This window comes from Halichoerus grypus, chromosome 4 (genome assembly GCF_964656455.1).
Source record: "Halichoerus grypus chromosome 4, mHalGry1.hap1.1, whole genome shotgun sequence".
Lineage (NCBI taxonomy): Eukaryota > Metazoa > Chordata > Mammalia > Carnivora > Phocidae > Halichoerus > Halichoerus grypus.
Window position 1 is genome coordinate 68450485 of NC_135715.1, and position 18548 is coordinate 68469032.

An 18548-nucleotide genomic window follows, 5' to 3' on the forward strand; every position below is an offset into this window, starting at 1 on the left:
TTAAAAGGGACAAGTACAAGAGAAAAGATCATAGCAAAAGTGATTTTTCAACAAAACTGAGACAGATATATGACTTGTAAACAAAAGAAAAAGATGAAATCCAAAAAGGGAAGAAAATAATAAATAAGTTCATTTCCAGGGTAGAAGAACCATGAAAACATTTAGAAATTCAAGGCACCAAGCAACGAGAGAGGCAGAGATGAAGAATGCAGCTGGAAATATGAGGAATGGTTGAAAATATGCATATAAACTAGTTAGACCCCTCGGTTTTTCAGAGCTATCTTTTAGCCAACTACAAAAAATGTGCAGTTTATAGCAATACAGGCTTACCTCAAGAAGCAAGGAAAAACTCAAATAAACAACTTAACCTTACAGCTAAGAGTTAGAAAAAGAAAAACAAACAAAGCCCAAATCCAGGAAAAGGAAGGAAAAATAAAGATTAGAGTAGAAATAAATGATATAGAAACTTAAAAAACAATAGAACAGAACAATGAAACCAAGAGTTGATTCTTTGAAATGATCGACAAAATTGTAAATCTCTAGCCATCCAAAAAAAAAAAAAAGAGAGAGAGAACCCAAATAAATAAAATCATTAATGAAAGATGAGAAATAACAACCAACACCACGGCAATACAATTATAACAGAATATTATGGAAACCCATATGCCAACAAACTGGACAACTTAGAAGAAATGGATAAATTCCTGGAAACATATAACCTACTAAAACTGAAGCATGGAGAAATAGAAAATTTGAACAGACCGATTACCAGCAATGAAATTGAATCTGTAATCAAAAAAAACTCCCAAAAAAAACAAAAGCCCAGGACCAGACAGCTTCATAGGCAAATTCTACCAAAGATTTAAAGAACAGTTAATACCTATTCTTCTCAAACTATCCCAAAAAAATAGAAGAGGAAGGAAAACTTCCAAATTCATTCTATGAGGCCAGTATCACCCTGATACCAAAACCAGATAAAGACACCACACAAAAAAAGAATACTACAGGTCAGTATCTCTCAAGAGCATAGATGCAAAAATCCTCAACAAAATATTAGCAAACCGAATCCAACAATAGATTTAAAAAATCATGCATCACAATGAAGTAGGATTTATTCCTGGGATGCGAGGATGTTAAGGGCAGTTCAATATTCACAAAACAATTAACGTGATACATCACATCAATAAAAGAAAGGATAAAAATCAGATGATCAAGGGTGCGTGAGTGGCTCAGTCAGTTAAGCGTCTGCCTTCGGCTCAGGTCATAATCTCAGGGTCCTGGGATCAACCCTGCATTGGGCTCCCTGCTCAGCAGGGAGTCTGCTTCTCCCTCTCCCTCTGATGCTCCCCCCTGTTCATACTCTCTCTCTCTCTCTCACAAATAAATAAAATCTTTTTTAAAAATCATATGATCATTTCAGCAGAAGCAGGAAAAGCATTTGACAAAGTACAAGATCCATTCATGATAAAAATCCTCTGCAAAGTAGGTCTAGAAGGAATATACCTCAACATGATAAAGGCCTTATATGAAAAACCCACAGCCAACATCATACTCAGTGGTGAAAATCAGTGCTTTTCCCCTCAGGTCAGGAACAAGACAAGGATGTCCTTTTCCACCGCTTTTATTCAAAATAGTACTGAGAAGTCCTAGCCACAGCAATCAGACGACATAAATAAAAGGCATCCAAATGGATAAAGAAGTAAAACTTTCACTATCTGCAGATGACATACTATACATAGAAAACCCTAAAGATTCCACCAAAAAACCACCAGAACTGATAAATGAACTCAGTAAAGTCACAGGATACAAAATCACTGTACAGAAATCTGTTGCATTCTTATATGCTAATAATGAAGCAGCAGAAAGTGAAATTAAGAAAACAATCCCATTTAAAATTGCACCAGAAACAATAAAATATCTAGGAATAAACTTAACCAAAGAAGTAAAAACCTGTACTCTAGAAACTATAAAAACACTGATGAAATCAATTCAAGATGACACAAAGAAATAGATATTCCATGCTCATGGGTTGGAAGACCAAATACCGTTAAAATGTCTGTACCATCTAAAGCCATCTACAGATTTAGTACAATTCCTATCAAAATGCCAGCATTTTTCACAAAACTAGAACAAACAATCCTAAAATTTGCATGGAATTACAAAAGACCTCAACCAGCCAAAGGAATCTTGAAAAAGAAAAACAAAACCGGAGGTATCACAATTCCAGACTTCAAGTTATATTACAAAATGGCAGAATTAAAACAGTATGGTACTGGCATAAAAATAAACACATAGATCAATGGAACAGAATAGAAAACCCAGAAATAAACCCACACTTACATGATCAATTAATCTTTGACAAAGGAGAAATGAATATCCAATGGAAAAAAGACAGTCTCTCCAACAAATGGAGTTGAGAAAACTGGACAGCTACATTGCAAAAGAATGAAACTAGACCACTTTCTTTCACCATATACAAAAATAAACTCAAAATGGATTAAAGACCTAAATGTGAGACCTGAAACAATAAAAATCCTTGAAGAGAGAACAGGTAGTAATTTCTCTGACACTGGCCATAACAACATTTTTCTAGATATGTCTCCCAAGGTCAGGGAAACAAAAGCAAAAATAAACTATTGGGACTACATCAAAATTAAAAGCTTCTGCATAGCAAAGAAAACAACCAACAAAACTAAAAGACAATCTAGAGAAGAGGAGAAGATAGTGGTAAACGACATATCTGATAAAGGGTTAGTACCCAAAATATATAAAGAACTGATACAACTCAACATAAAAAAAAACGCCAAATAATTCAATATTTAAATAATGGACAGGAGACATGAACAGACATTTTTCCAAAGACAAACAGATGGCCAAAAGACACATGAAAAGATGCTTAAATCACTCATCATTAGGGAAATGCAAGTCAAAACTACAATGAGGCATCATCTCACACCTGTCAGAACGGCTAAAATCAACAACACAAGAAACAACAGGTATTGGTGAGGATGTGGAGAAAGGGAAACCCTCTTGCACTGTTAATGGGAATGCAAACTGGTGCAGCCACTCCGGAAAATAGTATGGAATTTCCTCAAAAAGTTAAAAATAGAACTACTCTTCAAGCCAGTAATTGCACTACTGGGTACTCACCCAAAGAATACAAAAACACTAATTCAAAGGGATACATGCACCCCTATTTACTGCAACATTATTTACATACAATACCCAAGCTGAGGAAAAAGCCCAAGTGTCCATCCATAGATGGATGAAGAAGTGGTGATATCTCTCTCTCTCTCTCTCTCTCTCTCTCTCTCTCTCTCACACACACACACACACACACACACTCCACTGTATTCCAGAATACATACAGTGGAATATTATTCAGCCATAAAAAGGAATGAAATCTTGCCATTTGCAACAACATGGATAAAACTAGAGAATATAATGCTAAGTGAAATCAGTCAGAGAAAGACAAATACCATATGATCTCGCTCATATGTGGAATTTAAGAAAACAGATGGGCAAAGGAAAAAAATAACAGAGAGAGAGAGAGACAAACCAAGAAACAGACTCAACTATAGAGAACAAACTGATGGTTACCTGAGGGAAGGTGGGTGGGGGGATAGGTGAAATAAGTGACGGAAATTACAGAAAAAAAAATTAAAATGTGCCCAGAGGCTGAAAAGTAGAAAAGTAGTTATATGTCATATAACAACATAAATGTTTCATAAAAAAATAAAACTACATACTATCTTTTGGTAAACATCCAAACAATCCAAACAATGGTAAGGACTTAAAAGGTTATTGGTGAAATTATTCACATCTAAAATGTATTTTAGATAGCTATAAAAAAAATCAAAACAGCTATTATTTAGCTAACAACAAACTTTGCATTAAAGTTCTGACTTTGGGAAAATTACTTAAGTTTTTAATACTTCAAAAAAGATCCAGACTATATACTGACTACTACAAATCAACAAGAAAAACAAGCCAATTGTTAAAAGATGGATTTAAAATTTAAACAGACACCACCTCATAAAAGAAGTATCAATACACACATAAAAAGATACTCAATCTCATTAGTCATCAGGAGAATGCAAATTAAAACCATAACAAAACAGCAAGACCTATGAGAATGATGATAATCAAAAAGACTTATGATTCAAAATGACAAGAACACTGAAGAACTGGAACTTTCAAACATTTCTAGTGCAAGTGGAAAATAGTACAGCTAATATGGAGAGCTTAGTCATTTCTTATAAAATTAAACATGTATTTACCCTATGACTAGCAATTTCACTCTTAAGTAGTTACAAAGAGAAACAAAAGCATAAATCCGTAGAAACACTTGTAACAATACTCAGAGTAATCTTAATAGCCCCAAATCAAAAACAACCCAGAAACTCATCAAGCAAAAAAGTGGATAAACAAATTATCATCAATACCATTCAATAATAAAAAAGAATAAAGTAATAATACAGGAGTCCCAAAGACACCAGCAACTAGACTTTTAAACTCCTGATAGGATACTCTTCAGTGGAGAATTTGACTAGTTCAAGAGAAGTATTTAAACTAAAGGTTTGCTAACAAACAACCCACCCTGATCACCCTAAATCGAAGTTCAGAGTCAGCAGCAATCCCATCCAAATATTCATGGCTTTCTAAACAGCTCTTTTTTAGTCCTCTACTCTTAATTATAAGCATAGAGCTACCGATTGACAAGCATTTGAGGAAAGCCTCTAACATGGAAAATACAGACAAAAGCATGTGGGAAAAATAAGTTAACTAAAACAACATTTTGTAGGGAAAAAAAAGTTCTCTAAAATACTATCATTAATTTTTTCAGAAAACAGTGCATCAATAACACAAGAATAGAATGTTACAGTAAAAGGAACATCCAGGGGAAAAGAGGAGGAGGAAGAAGGAGAAACAGACACAGACACAGACACACACACACACAAAAGAGAATGAAAGGAAAGTAAGAGAGGAAGGAGACGAAAGAGGGAGGAAAACAGATCCTCTGAAGATCAATGCTATAAAGTAGAAGCTCAAAGACCAAGCAGTCCAAATTCAGATGTGAGTGGGCAGGTAGGGGGTTCCACGCAGGATATCACCCCCAAAAATGATGAAAGTGAGAAATACCTGCTGTTTAAACCTAACTGGTAGAAATTCAACAAAACCTGAAAGCATTACTATGACAAACTATTGTTAAAAATATTATGAAAGAATACACTTTATCATTTTATCAAAAGAAACTCAGAAGGAAGTAGGAAGATTTAAGAAGCAACTGTAAACAAAGACCATAAAAAAAATCATTTAAAAATGTACTACAAGTTGGTAAAGTTTTAAAAAGAGTGAATAACTAATAACAAACAATAATGTAAACGATGGGAAGAGAACATGCAGCGTTAAAGCTTTCAAGGTTCCTTGATTGCTCAGAAAGAAGCTAGAGTTCTGATTAACTTTCGACTTCATTAATCAATTATGCAGTAAAAGCACAAAAGCGAATGTTAACTTCCAAGCCCACAGGGGAAAAAAGGAAAAATGAAAACAAAGAAAATTAATCAATTAAGCAGAAAAGAGGAAAACAGAAAAAAAAAAAGAAAAGCAAGAAGCATGGAAATAAAAAACATAAGATAGTACGAAAGTTCAACTCCATCAAATTCAAATGATGCCATTTCAATAAAATTTTTAAAGCACGTAACAATACTATATATCACTTATGGACAAATATACATGTGACGTAGGTAGAAAAACAAACAGGATGCAGACCAAATTTAGTGGAGTAGCTACCGTCTGTGGAAATAGGAAGAATAGTTTGAGAGGCATTTCAACTACATCTACAATTTATTTTCTTTTTTTAAAATCTCTTAAGCAAATACAGCAAAATGCTAACATTTCTGAAGAAGACATAGTGGCTACTATAGTCATCTGTATTTTCTGAACAATTTCCTAATTTAAAAAAAAATTAACGGCACTTGGGTGGCTCAGTCGGTTAAACCTCTGCCTTCAGCTCAGGTCATGATCCTGGGGTCCTGGGATTAAGCCCCGCCCATGGGGCTCCCTGCTCAGTGGGGAGCCTGCTTCTCCCTCCCCTTCTACCCCTCCCCCTCACTCGTGCTCTCTCGCTTGCGCTCTTTCTCAAATTAATAAATAAAATCTTTTTTTTTTTTAAGATTTTATTTATTTATTTGTCAGAGAAAGAGCGCAAGCACAAGCAGTGGCAGGCAGAGGGAGAAGCAGGCTCCCCGCTGAGCAAGGAGCCCGATGTGGGACTCCATTCCAGGACCCTGGCTGGGATCATGACCTGAGCCAAAGGCAGACATTTAACTAACTGAGCCACCCAGGCATCCCTAAATAAATAAAATCTTTAAAAAAAAAAGAAGAAAATAAAAAAAATTAATAGAGGAGCAATATTCAAATACATGATATCCTTATTAGTACAAAAATGCAAATTTCTTTTTTTTTTTTTTTTTTTTTTTAAAGATTTTATTTATTTGACACAGAGAGAGAGAGCGAGAGCAGGAACACAAGCAGGGGGAGTGGGAAAGGGAGAAGCAGGCTTCCTGCCGAGGGGGGAGCCCGATGTGGGACTCGATCCCAGGACCCTGGGACCATGACCTGAGCCGAAGGCAGATGCTTAACGACTGAGCCACCCAGGCGCCCAAAAATGCAAATTTCTGAAATGCCTTGTAATTATACAGATTTCAGAAAAGTTACCTCCATTTAGCATAGTTTACAAATTAATGATGCTTACCTAAGTTCTCAAAACATTAAAAAACAAAAGAACATCAAAGTCAAGTTCAAATCCAAATACCTGAAATATCTTTAGAATTGTTCTTAAACTAAAAAACTCATATTGCTTCTGGTAAACTGACTTTTAATAGGTGTTTCTAGACTAATAGGTATAAGGAGTAAAACTTCTAGCCTTCAGAGTGTAACTTCCGGGATGATGAATTGAAAGAAGATGACTTTACCCATCACAGTAACCAAAAAACAGGATTTTTTTCTCCCCATATACATAAAACTGATTTTTTTCATCAAAGAACATCTAGGCATATTTGCTATTATGGGTATGTAATACCTGTTAAGTCCTTTGCTAAATCAGGATGGTTCATGAGACAATGACTAGCAAACTTCACACATTCCAGGCGGATTGGTACATGGATGTCATTAAACCTGATAAAATATAAAGGCACAGAATGATCTTTAAAATAAGAGAAACAATTATGTGTTTAATCTATACTCAATTTATACTTATTTCTCTAATTAAAAGAAAAAAAAAGTTATGTAGAATAATTCAAAGCAAAGCTAGACTATTTCAACAAAGTTTTGATAAGCTATATATTTATGAATGCTTTAGAATGTCTATATTAAACCAGGACAACCTCTGTGAGAACTATGTACTTTTAAGAAGCATGTATAAACAATACACATTTGGCTGAAGCACAAAAATTAGAATGACAAGATTTTTCCTATAAATATTATTCTTTTAAATATGTATGTTTTTATAAGCCTATGTGTGTGCATAGGTCATAGGTACATTATATAAATCCCAAACTATGTCTGAAAAGAAATACTTTCTTCAAAGTATTCTTTCTTAAATGTAGGGCATTCACAAAAGTGTGGCAGATCTTGCACTAAACCCCGTATTATTTTACATGACTCAAAAACTGAGCCCAAATTAACTCCTATCCAGGTAACCATCACATTTCCACTAATACCAAAGCCAATTTTTACATGAAGAAGTAAATATCTTAGTATATATCTCTAAAATATCAAAACTCTTTGAAAGACATGTTATTTAATTATCTTTTAATTTCGTATTTCTCCTCCATCTTTTTTCTCCTTATAATTTATTTGGTGAAGCAACTGTTCTGTGTTTGTGTATGTAGTGTTTTTCCACAGTTTAGATTTTGCTAATCTGTATTATCCTGGTTTCAATTAATAGGCTCCCCTTCTCTCCTAAATCTTACAAACTGTTAGATCTAGATACTTAATCATATCCAGATTCACTGTTTTAGCAAGATTATTTCATAGATGGAATCCTGTTCCTCCATCATAAAGCCCATGATGCCTAGTTGTCTCTAAACCATTGTTGTTGAAAGCCTATATACATTAGTTCATCCTGGACTACAAAAGAGTGATTTTTAAAAAAATCTTGTTAAGTAACAACAAAAACACCAAAGTAAAGTGAGAATTTTCCATTCAATATTTTCATATATCTTATTCTGTAATATCAAAAGGTTTCCAAATCTTCTATCACCCAATACCATAACAAATTTAGTATTATAAAGGAGAAAAAAATCTTCAAAATAAGTGCCAAATTATTCATAAAAGCTTATTATAAGAAAAAAATGCTCTATGAAGTATACTCAAAAAAAAGTTATGACATTTAGCCTATGGTCTCATATAAAGTTTCCAGAGTGTTTTGAATCTAAGTACTCCATCCCTATGTACTTTACCATTTTTCAACTAAACATGTACCATTTAACCATTATAAATAAATATAATAAGACCTCTTTAAAAAATACTCTAGCTCCTTAAAAGTGATAATAATCTGTGAGTTTCAGTTTTAGGTCATTAAGTTTAAAAGGAAAGGAAAAATTACAATGTAATGGAAATGTGACAAATTTTAACCTATAAAATAAAGTCTGGGTAATCCAAGTCCTGATTTAAAGATATAGTAAATGTCTATAAGTAAAAACTGTATTTTTGTTTTACCACATTAAGTGGACTTTAAATTGAGTGGTACAATTTAATTAAACATGTAAGCTATTCTGCTCTACTGCCCAAGAACTTTCCAGTGTATTTAAAGGAAAAAAGTCTAGAAATCAAACTCAAAATGACAACAGGCTAAAATTTATTTATTTAACGCACCTTGTCAAATATTATTGAGCTACATAAGAGATAAGAAATCAGATTAAGAATTTAGCACTTAGCAAGCATTTATAAAATTTTATACTTCATTTAACAAATTAGAAAAATAAGGCCAAAAGAGAATAAATTTATTATAATCATTGACAGTTCTAGTATTAAGATAGAAAGAAAACTGGTTATAACATGCAAATATTTCAATATGAAAAGAAAGTAAGTTTTTAAATCCTATTTGTGACTTAATTGCATTATTTGTTATGAGAAAAATTTAAGCAGAGGAAAAAAATTCTCCTTTATCTTCTGGGTCAAAGTAGGTTTCAGCCAGGGCACTTTAAGTGGTTTTAATATATTCAAGGTCAGGGATACCTTTAGAAACATAATGAAATGAACTCTTCTCATAGAAAAAAAGAAATATACAAACACACTCAAAATTTTGCAACCAATTTCAGGTTTGTGGACATTAAAAGCATATATGGAACCCAGGTTATCACTTCCTTTAAAAGAGAAATGTACAAAGGAGGTTAGGAGGAAGACATACATATCATTTATTTATTCATTCTGTAGATACCCTTGTCCTTATAATAGCTCACAATGATTTATTTTCAGATGGAATGAATCACTTCTATGTAATAACACATTTTAATTTCATGATTATAATACTTTTTGAGATAGCTTTTTAAGCATATCATCTTTCAAAAATTACTAAGAGCAAAATAAGATGAAAAGAGAAAGGGAAATTGTAAATATGGCCAATCAGTACTAACACTCAAAAATTTCAAAATATAAAACCTTCATTTTTATAATTTCAGGAAAATATTAAATATGGATGACATTTTTAAATAATATAAATAGACAGAATCATATATTACTTTTAAAAAGGACACCAAAATCATATACCTGCCCAAGTAACACTGCCAAAGTGGTTTGTTTTGAGAAGCTAATTCTGAATCCTTCGCACCGAACATTTTTGCCAGTAGTTTAACAACTTGTAGGCGTTCCTCATTATCGTTGCTCTAAAACAAAACACAAACAGCTTTAAAACCATCAGGTAGATATTGTCATTATAATTTTCCCATGATTTTCCTCATCACCCAATTCCACAGAAAAACTTTCATGAACTCCAGATGGAAAAAAAATGCTCAACATACTTTGCAAAAAATAAATAATTAATCATCTTGTTAAAGCATACTTCCTACATGAATATACATCCCAAAGTTCGATTAAATGTTAGAGGCCCCTCTTAAATTTGAGGCTTATTTCCATTCACAGTCAAATTCAAAAACTAACTACACATGAAAGCTCTGCAAACCTCTGAAAAACTGTGGTTTTTACAAACAGACACGGAGAGGCCAGGCCTACAGTAAACAGAAAATTCTGTATCATTGTACTGGTTAAGCTCTTTGTAGAAGTAAATATGTGAAGTCTCCCAAAAGGAGAATCAGTTCACCTACACATACCAGATTCATAATGGAGTTCAACAATACGATGAAGCCTTGCACGTGCGAAAACTAATTTCTGCTTTATTTACTCTATTATGGGTAGCATGGAGACAAGAACTCAATTTTTTAAAATTTTTATTGTTATGCTAATCACCATACATTACATCATTAGTTTTTGATGTAGTGTTCCATGATTCATTGTTTGTGTATAACACCCAGTGCTCTGTGCAGAACATGCCCCCCTTAATACCCATCACCAGGCTAACCCATCCTCCCACCCCCTCCCCTCTAGAACCCTCAGTTTGTTTCTCAGAGTCCATCGTCTCTCATGGTTTGTCTCCCCCTCCGATTTCCCCCCCTTCATTTTTCCCCTCCTGCTATCTTTTTTTTTTTTTTTAACATATATTGTATTATTTGTTTCAGAGGTACAGATCTGTGATTCAACAGTCTTGCACAGTTCACAGTGCTCACCATAGCACATACCCTCCCCAGTGTCTATCACCCAGCCACCCCATCCCTCCCACCCCCCACCATTCCAGCAACCCTCAGCAAAAGAAACAGTCAACAAAACCAAAAGACAACCGACAGAATGGGAGAAGATATTTGCAAATGACATATCAGATAAAGGGCTAGTATCCAAAATCTATAAAGAACTTCTTAAACTCAACACCCAAAGAACAAATGATCCAATCAAGAAATGGGCAGAAGACATGAACAGACATTTTTCCAAAGAAGACATCCAAATGGCCAACAGACACATGAAAAAGTGCTCAACGTCGCTCGGCATCAGGGAAATCCAAATCAAAATCTCAGTGAGATACCACCTCACACCAGTCAGAATGGCTGAAATTAACAAGTCAGGAAAAGAACTCAATTTTATTATTGATTTTGGTACCTCTAACAAATGACACAATGGTTAAATGACTGAGCCAACCACAATACTACACCTGAACATAAAATGTGACCATATCAAAAAACACCGATACTCAAAGTGCTACGAAGACACTGTACACCTTTTCTTTTTTTTTTTTTTTAAACCAATGCCTCAGCCTAGCATTAAGAGCTCCCATAATATGACCTAACTCATCTCTATTATTTCTCTCATTATTCCTCTAAATAAGTACTTTTCAACCCTGGGGGCACATCAGAATAACCTCTAAATGTGGTATATGTACACACACACACACACACACACACACACACACACACACACACACACAGAGGAATATTACCCAGTCATCAAAAAGAATGAAACCTTGACAAATGCAATGATGTGAATGGAGCTAGAGTGTATTATGCTAAGTGAAATAAATCAGTCAGAGAAAGACAAATACCATATGGTTTCACTCATATCTGGAATTTAGGAAATAAAACAGATGAACATACGGGAAGGAGAAAAAAAAAGAGAGAGAGGGAAGCAAACCATAAGAAACTCTTAATGACAGAACAAACTGAGGGTTAATGGAGGAAGATGGGTGGGGGATGGGCTAGATGGGGGATGGGTATTCAGGAGGGTACTTGTTCTTATGAGCACTGGATATTGTATCTAAATCATGAATCACTAAATTCTACTCCTGAAACCAATATTACACTATATGTTACCTAGAATTTAAATAAAAATTTGGAGGAAAAAAATAAAAATAATAGTAAAACAGGTTTGTTTCCCATGATTACGAGTCTCTTGTGGTTTGTCTCCCTCTCTGGATTCATCTGGTTTTATTTTTTCCTCTCTTCTCCTATGATCCTCTGTTTTGTTTCTTAAATTCCACATATCAGTTAGTTCATATGATACTTTTTTTCTCTGACTTATTTCACTTAGCATAATACCCTCTTAGTTCTATCAACGTCATTGCAAATGGCAAGATTTCATTTTTTTGATGGCTGAGTACTATTCCACTGTGTATATATACCACATCATCTTTACGCATTCATCTTTTGTTGGACATCTGGGCTCTTTCCAGTTTGGCTATTGTAGACACTGCTGCTATAAACATTGGGGTGCAGGTGCCCCTTCGGATCACTACATTTGTATCTTTGGGGTAAGTACCCAGTAGGGCAATTGCTGGGTTGTAGGGTAGCTCTATTTTCAACTTTTTGAGGAACCTCCATACTGTTTTCCAGAGTGGCTGCACCAGCTTACATTCCCATCAACAGCGTAGGAGGGCTCCCCTTTCTCCGCATCCTCGCCAACATCTGTTGTTTCCGGACTTGTTAATTTTAGCCATTCTGACTGGTGTGAGGTGGTATCTCATTGTGGTTTTGATTTGTATTTCCCTGATGCCAAGTAATGTTGAGCATTTTTTCATGTGTCTGTTGGCCATTTGGATGTGTTCTTTGGAGAAATATCTTTTGCCCATTTCTTGGATTATTTGTTCTTTGGGTGCTGAGTTTGATAAGTTCTTTATAGATTTTGGGTACTAGCCCTTTATCTGATATGTCATTTGCCAATATCTTCTCCCAAAAGAGGAAAAAATAAAACAAGATGAAACCAGAGAGGGAGACAAACTATAAAAGACTCTTAATCATAGGAAACAAACTGAGGGTTGCTGGAGGGGAGGGAGCTGGAGGGATGGGGTAACAGGGTGATGGACATTAAGGAGAGCATGTGATGTAATGAGCACTGGGTATTATAGAAGACTGATGAATCACTGACCTCTACCTCCGAAACCAATAATACATTATATGTTAATTAATTGAATTTAAATTTAAAAAAAATCTGTCCATGACTATTCATAATAGCACTATTCATAATACATAGCAGCATTATTTATAATAGCAAAGGGTGGAAACAACATAATGTCCATCAACTGATAAAATATGGTATATCCATACAATGAAATATGATTTAGCAATAAAAAAGAATGAATTACTGACACAAACTGCAACATGGAAGAACCATGAAAACTTTATGCTAAGTTAAAGACTGCAGTCACAAAAGACTACATATGCTATGGTCCCATTTATAAAAATGTCTAGAATAGGTAATCTATAGGGAAAGAAAGTAAATTAGTGATTGTCTTGAGCTGGGGTTCCTGGGGGAATGGAAGGTCACCACTAATATAAGATTTCTTTTGGGAGATGATAAAAATGTTCTAAAATTAATTGTCATGACAGTTGCATGACTCTGTGAATATGTTAAAAAATAATGAATTGTATACTTTAAATGGGTGATTTTTATGGTATGTGAATATTTGGATAAAGCTATTACAAAAAGAAAAATAAAACAATCTAAAAAAATGACCTCTAAAGCTCTAAAAAAACCAAAAAACCAAACAAAACAAAACAAAAAACAAACACAAAAAGTGAACTGGATTCTACTGCCAAAAATTCTGATCAAAACAACTCCTCTGGTTTAATGCCCGGACATCTGTTTGTTTACTAAGGCTCCACAGGTGAAGATTCTAATGTGCAGCCAGGGATGATTTAAACTTACTTTATGCCACTATCCAACTATAAAATTCTTTGTGTTCCACAAATTCACCCAGTAACTTCCTAACTATATGTTTCTATGTTTCCTTTGTCATGTTGTTCTTTATCTTAGCACACTTACAATATCTGGCTTATTAAATCTGAATTTTTTTCCTCTTCTGTGCTAGATGTTAAAGTTGCTGAAAACAGGGATGATAATTCCTTACTTTTATATTTCTTACAGTATTCACTATTTTTATTAAAGAAAATCAGACCGGGGCGCCTGGGTGACTCAGTCGGTTAAGCGTCTGCCTTCGGCTCAGGTCATCTCAGGATCCTGGGATGGAGCCCCGCGCATCAGGCTCCTTGCTCAGTGGGGAGCCTGCTTCTCCCTCTCCCTCTGCCTGCTGCTCTGCCTACTTGTGCTCTCTACCTCTCTGTCAAATAAATAAATAAAATCTTTAAAAAACAAACAAAAAAAAGAAAATCAGACCAATAAAAAAATTAAAAGTATGACTGCCTTCTGCCTCATCAAAACTGCTAACTACATGGGAAAATATGGGTCAGGCAGGCCAGTGAATCAAGTGGTTCACTGGAGAAATACACCAAAAATACACCCCAGAATAAAACGAGAATAATCACTTGCTAGTTTTGTGGGGTATTCACACTACAAATACGGATTGTTTATTTTCTTGTTTTGAAAGAGACAAATAAAATTTTTACAAACAAGAAATATAACATGGAAATCATTTAAGAATTTCTCTGGGTGTTACATCAGGTTTCATCTAAGATGATTAATTATAACCAGCTTTTTTAAATCTTCCTGTAATAATCTGAAAGAGCAAAGACTATTCCCCAAATCTACAAATGAAACTCAATTTTATGGCATAATTTAATGTCAAGGCAATAGGAACATGCCACCAAAAGATTCCAGAGAACTACGTGAAGAGTAACAGAGCTTTCAACATAGGCATAAGATAATATGCACATAGGGAAAATATTTCACATGTGGGTAACAGACCCTAAACCATTTTTATGGCCTAATGAAGGGGTCTTGGGAACCACTATAAACTGTGCCTTGAAAAGAAGCTAGACCTCAAAAGTTAGTCACAATCTAGAATTTATCTGGAAATTATCTGAAGGAAAATACCATCATTAAAAAGTGGCTACTATCTGCTAGGCACCATGCCAGGCATTGCAGATAAACAAAGAGGTAAGGTACAAACATGTAAATAAATAACAGTAATACACCACTTCATCTGTAGCATTCAGCTAAAACTACCATAAGAATTAGAAAGCAACAAATAATGCTCTTTGCTAATCTGGTTGACAGAATCATAATATTTTTAAAATAGTTACCTTTAGTTTAAATTCAAGTTGGGGTAAAACTGAGAGCAGCAAATGACTATCAATATTATAGAGCTCCAAAATTAAGTCAAAGACATGCTCTGACAAATCGCTGATAGATGTTTTCCCAAGCATCAGAACCTGATTAAAAAACTTATGAGAAAGAAGATTTATCATTAATAGAAATGCCATAGATAAAATGAATTTTCTAAAATCTTAATTATCATTAAATTAAATTCATCATTATTCTACACAAAGTCAAACTAGGGTTATCAAAACATTTTTAACAGTAAGTGGAAAACAACTACAGGCTAGTTTACCTTGCGCATGAAATTCACCTCATATACAATAAAAGATAATTTGTACTAACTTATCAATTAGCTTATCAATCAACACTCTATCAAATGCACTATTTTTCCCATTATGGTACTTACTATATTTTATACTGTAATATGGTTATATTTGTGTACATGTCTTAATTTCCCTACTATATAAATTTCTTAAAGTCAAGGGATCACATCTTGTTCACCTTGTATGGGAGACAAGAGCATTAAAGACAAAATCTTGCACCTTCATAGAAGGGGCTGATTCCATTTTTAAAATATGTAATTTTACATTTATAATGCAAAACAACCTCTTTCTAATCCTTGTCTTCTTTTATATTCTGATAAACAGTGTGTACATATGTACAAAGTTTACAGCACTAATTAAAATCCAATTAAAAGCATACACACACGCACACACACAGAAAATCCAAATTTGAACAATTTTGTTTCTATAAGAAACCAGCTATAACTAGTTTCCACATTCAGATCATCTACCATATTACTACTAAAACTGATAAAGATACATGGCATAATGGTCCAGTTCCTTTCTATGTAAAGTCTTCCAAATTCATAAAAAGTTAACCCAGAGCATATGCCACATATTCTCAACAGTATCTTCTGCCTCCTTGAAGAAGTAGTTTAAGAATTTTTTACGCCACATAAGCCCTGATCTCTCCTCTCAGTTAACAGTTAATACAACCTGGCTTACTATATGGAAAGTACAAAGTCAAATATTTCACATTTCTATGTCTTTTCTGCTTGCTTTAACTCTTAGATTATTCTTAAATGAAGTTTCTTATGTCTATGAACCTGTACAAACTACCTAGCCATGAAGGGGTGAAAAGACCAAATTCTATTCTACTATTCTTTCTTCACCTGTTTGTTGTCCTTGTTTATCAATGTTGTAGGAAAAGAATTTAATGACATCAAAGGCTAAATTCTCATTCAGACTCAAAATAAAATGACTTTGTTTCCATTCATAAATTTCCTGTTTAAAAATAGTAAATCTAGGGGCGCCTGGGTGGCTCAGTCGTTAAGCGTCTGCCTTCGGCTCAGGTCATGATCCCATGGTCCTGGGATCGAGCCCCGCATCGGGCTCCCTGCTCTGCAGGAAGCCTGCTTCTCCCTCTCCCACTCCCCCTGCTTGTGTTCCTTCTCTCGCTGTGTCTCTCTCTGTCAAATAAATAAATAAAATCTTTAAAAAAAAAAAAAAAAAAAATAGTAAATCTAACCTTTCCTTTAACAAGACCACAATAATCCTTTCCAATCTCGTCACCTTGTCACATGATGTAATTGTCCTCTTTATCAGTCTGGGGAAACCACATTTGAAAATTTAAAAAAAAATGCTGTAGTCTATTAAGTGTACCATAGCATCATGTCTTTTAAAAAAAACATATACATACAGTAATTAAAAAATACTTTATTGCTGGGGCGCCTATGTGGCTCAGTCGGTTCAGTGTCCCGACTCCTGATTTTGTCTCAGGTCATGAGATCGAGCCCCACATTGTGGAGCCTGCTTAAGATTCTCTCTCTGCCCCTCCCCACCTGCTTGCTCACACGCATGCACACTCTCTCTCAAAAAAAAAAAAAAGTTCCGATGAAAAATAAAATTACCAAGAAGTGATTCATTCAGAAAATTTTTTGATATGTCACTAAATACTTTTTGTTTCTGATAATTTGATCTTTTCAAAAAATACATATGCTTTTTAGTTTCTTGTCAAGTGAGAACAAATTTTATTTTTAATACTCTATAATAACCTAAAATAATAATCTAAAATAATCACCACAGTGATTTAAGTCCTAAATATGTAAGAATCACTATAAAGAACAAACTTGCATGTGTCTATATCATATCCCTGATAGTGAAAAAAAATAAGTAAAAAAGAGATAGAAATGTGGTTATTATTACCTCAGTATCCTACCTGTACTTTTACTTGCTAATTCTCTACTAGAAAGACAAATGAATAATGGCTACTATATGTACAAATTCAAAAAAGCTGAGAATATTTTTTTAAGCTGAGAATATTTTAATATTGTAATTCATTCTATACTATAAGACAATTAAGTTCACTAGATCAAAATTTGAGGTAGAAAAAAAAAGATGTATAAGGGAACAAAAGAGGGAAAAAAAGCAACTCTTAATGACTTCTTAGCTAACCATCAAATAAAGCAAGGAACAAGAAAACAAGAGATCAAACAATGGACAAAGTACTGGGAATATACAATTGGAAGTGTGCTCGGACCATTCTAATCTTGTGCCTCTCGCCCCTCAACTTCCGATAAAGATACCACAAGAAAATATGGAGAGGCAGTTCTACTTCTGCAGGCAAGAACTAAGAACAGGCAATTAACATAAGCTTTAGTGACAGGGAAATGTAAACACCTGAGATGGCTAAAAATATTTCTCTGGTCCTTTTTCTTTTAGCTCTAATTATAAGTATTTTCAAACATAAACATATGATGAGAGAATAGTATAATGAAATCCAGCTAATCACCTAGCTCCAACAAATACCATTATTCCATCTTGGACCTTTTTTTCTTTTATTATCCAAATATTTCTTTCCCCAATTCTAGAAAACATACTGACATGGTATAGTGTTACTTCTTTTTTGTTTTGTTTTGTTTTTTGTTTTTTTTGTTCCCCCCCCCCCCCCCCAGAAAAAACAGCATCAAAAAAATTTAAGTATTCCCCTAAAAAACATCTGGCTTGGCAATACCAATTTAAGTAAGTGACCACCAGGAGGAGCTCACCTAGTGTATCTAATGGGCCATGGAGATAGTCATTCAGATGCACTTGAAGCAAAGGAAAAGGGAAGGCTAATTAATCACACACAGAATGCTTATGTCTGGGGTCTACACACTTCAAAAGCCATTAGGTCAATAATGAAAAAAACTCAACCCACTCAATCCAACCAATTTATTCTGGCCAATACCCAAGATTCACAAAACTTGCAGAAATCATTATTTAGAATTCCCTGACAATTTGGAGCCATTAAAATAGATTACACAATTTGTCCAGCTTCTGAAAGTTCACCCTCCAAAACAATTTCCTTACAAATCAAATACATTTTTCCAAATCGTCATGTGTTTAGAATTATTTAAGGTCATAAGCCAGAAACAAAAACTGGGATTTACCAAGGTACTGTTCTAT

The 18548-nt window shown here is 34.2% G+C and overlaps 1 protein-coding gene across 7 annotated transcripts in view; it reads right to left on the minus strand.

Annotated features, from left to right (window-relative positions):
- Positions 1-18548, minus strand: part of PDS5B (PDS5 cohesin associated factor B) — a 193367-nt gene that overhangs the window by 91557 nt on the left and 83262 nt on the right. For all 7 annotated transcript variants that reach the window (XM_078070475.1, XM_078070474.1, XM_078070476.1 and 4 more), the window contains exons 8-10: positions 15084-15224; positions 9775-9890; positions 7085-7179 (exon numbers count right to left, since the gene is read on the minus strand). In XM_078070475.1, coding sequence (XP_077926601.1) covers positions 7085-7179; positions 9775-9890; positions 15084-15224 — 352 coding nt within the window. The remainder of the gene's footprint in view (positions 1-7084; positions 7180-9774; positions 9891-15083; positions 15225-18548) is intronic.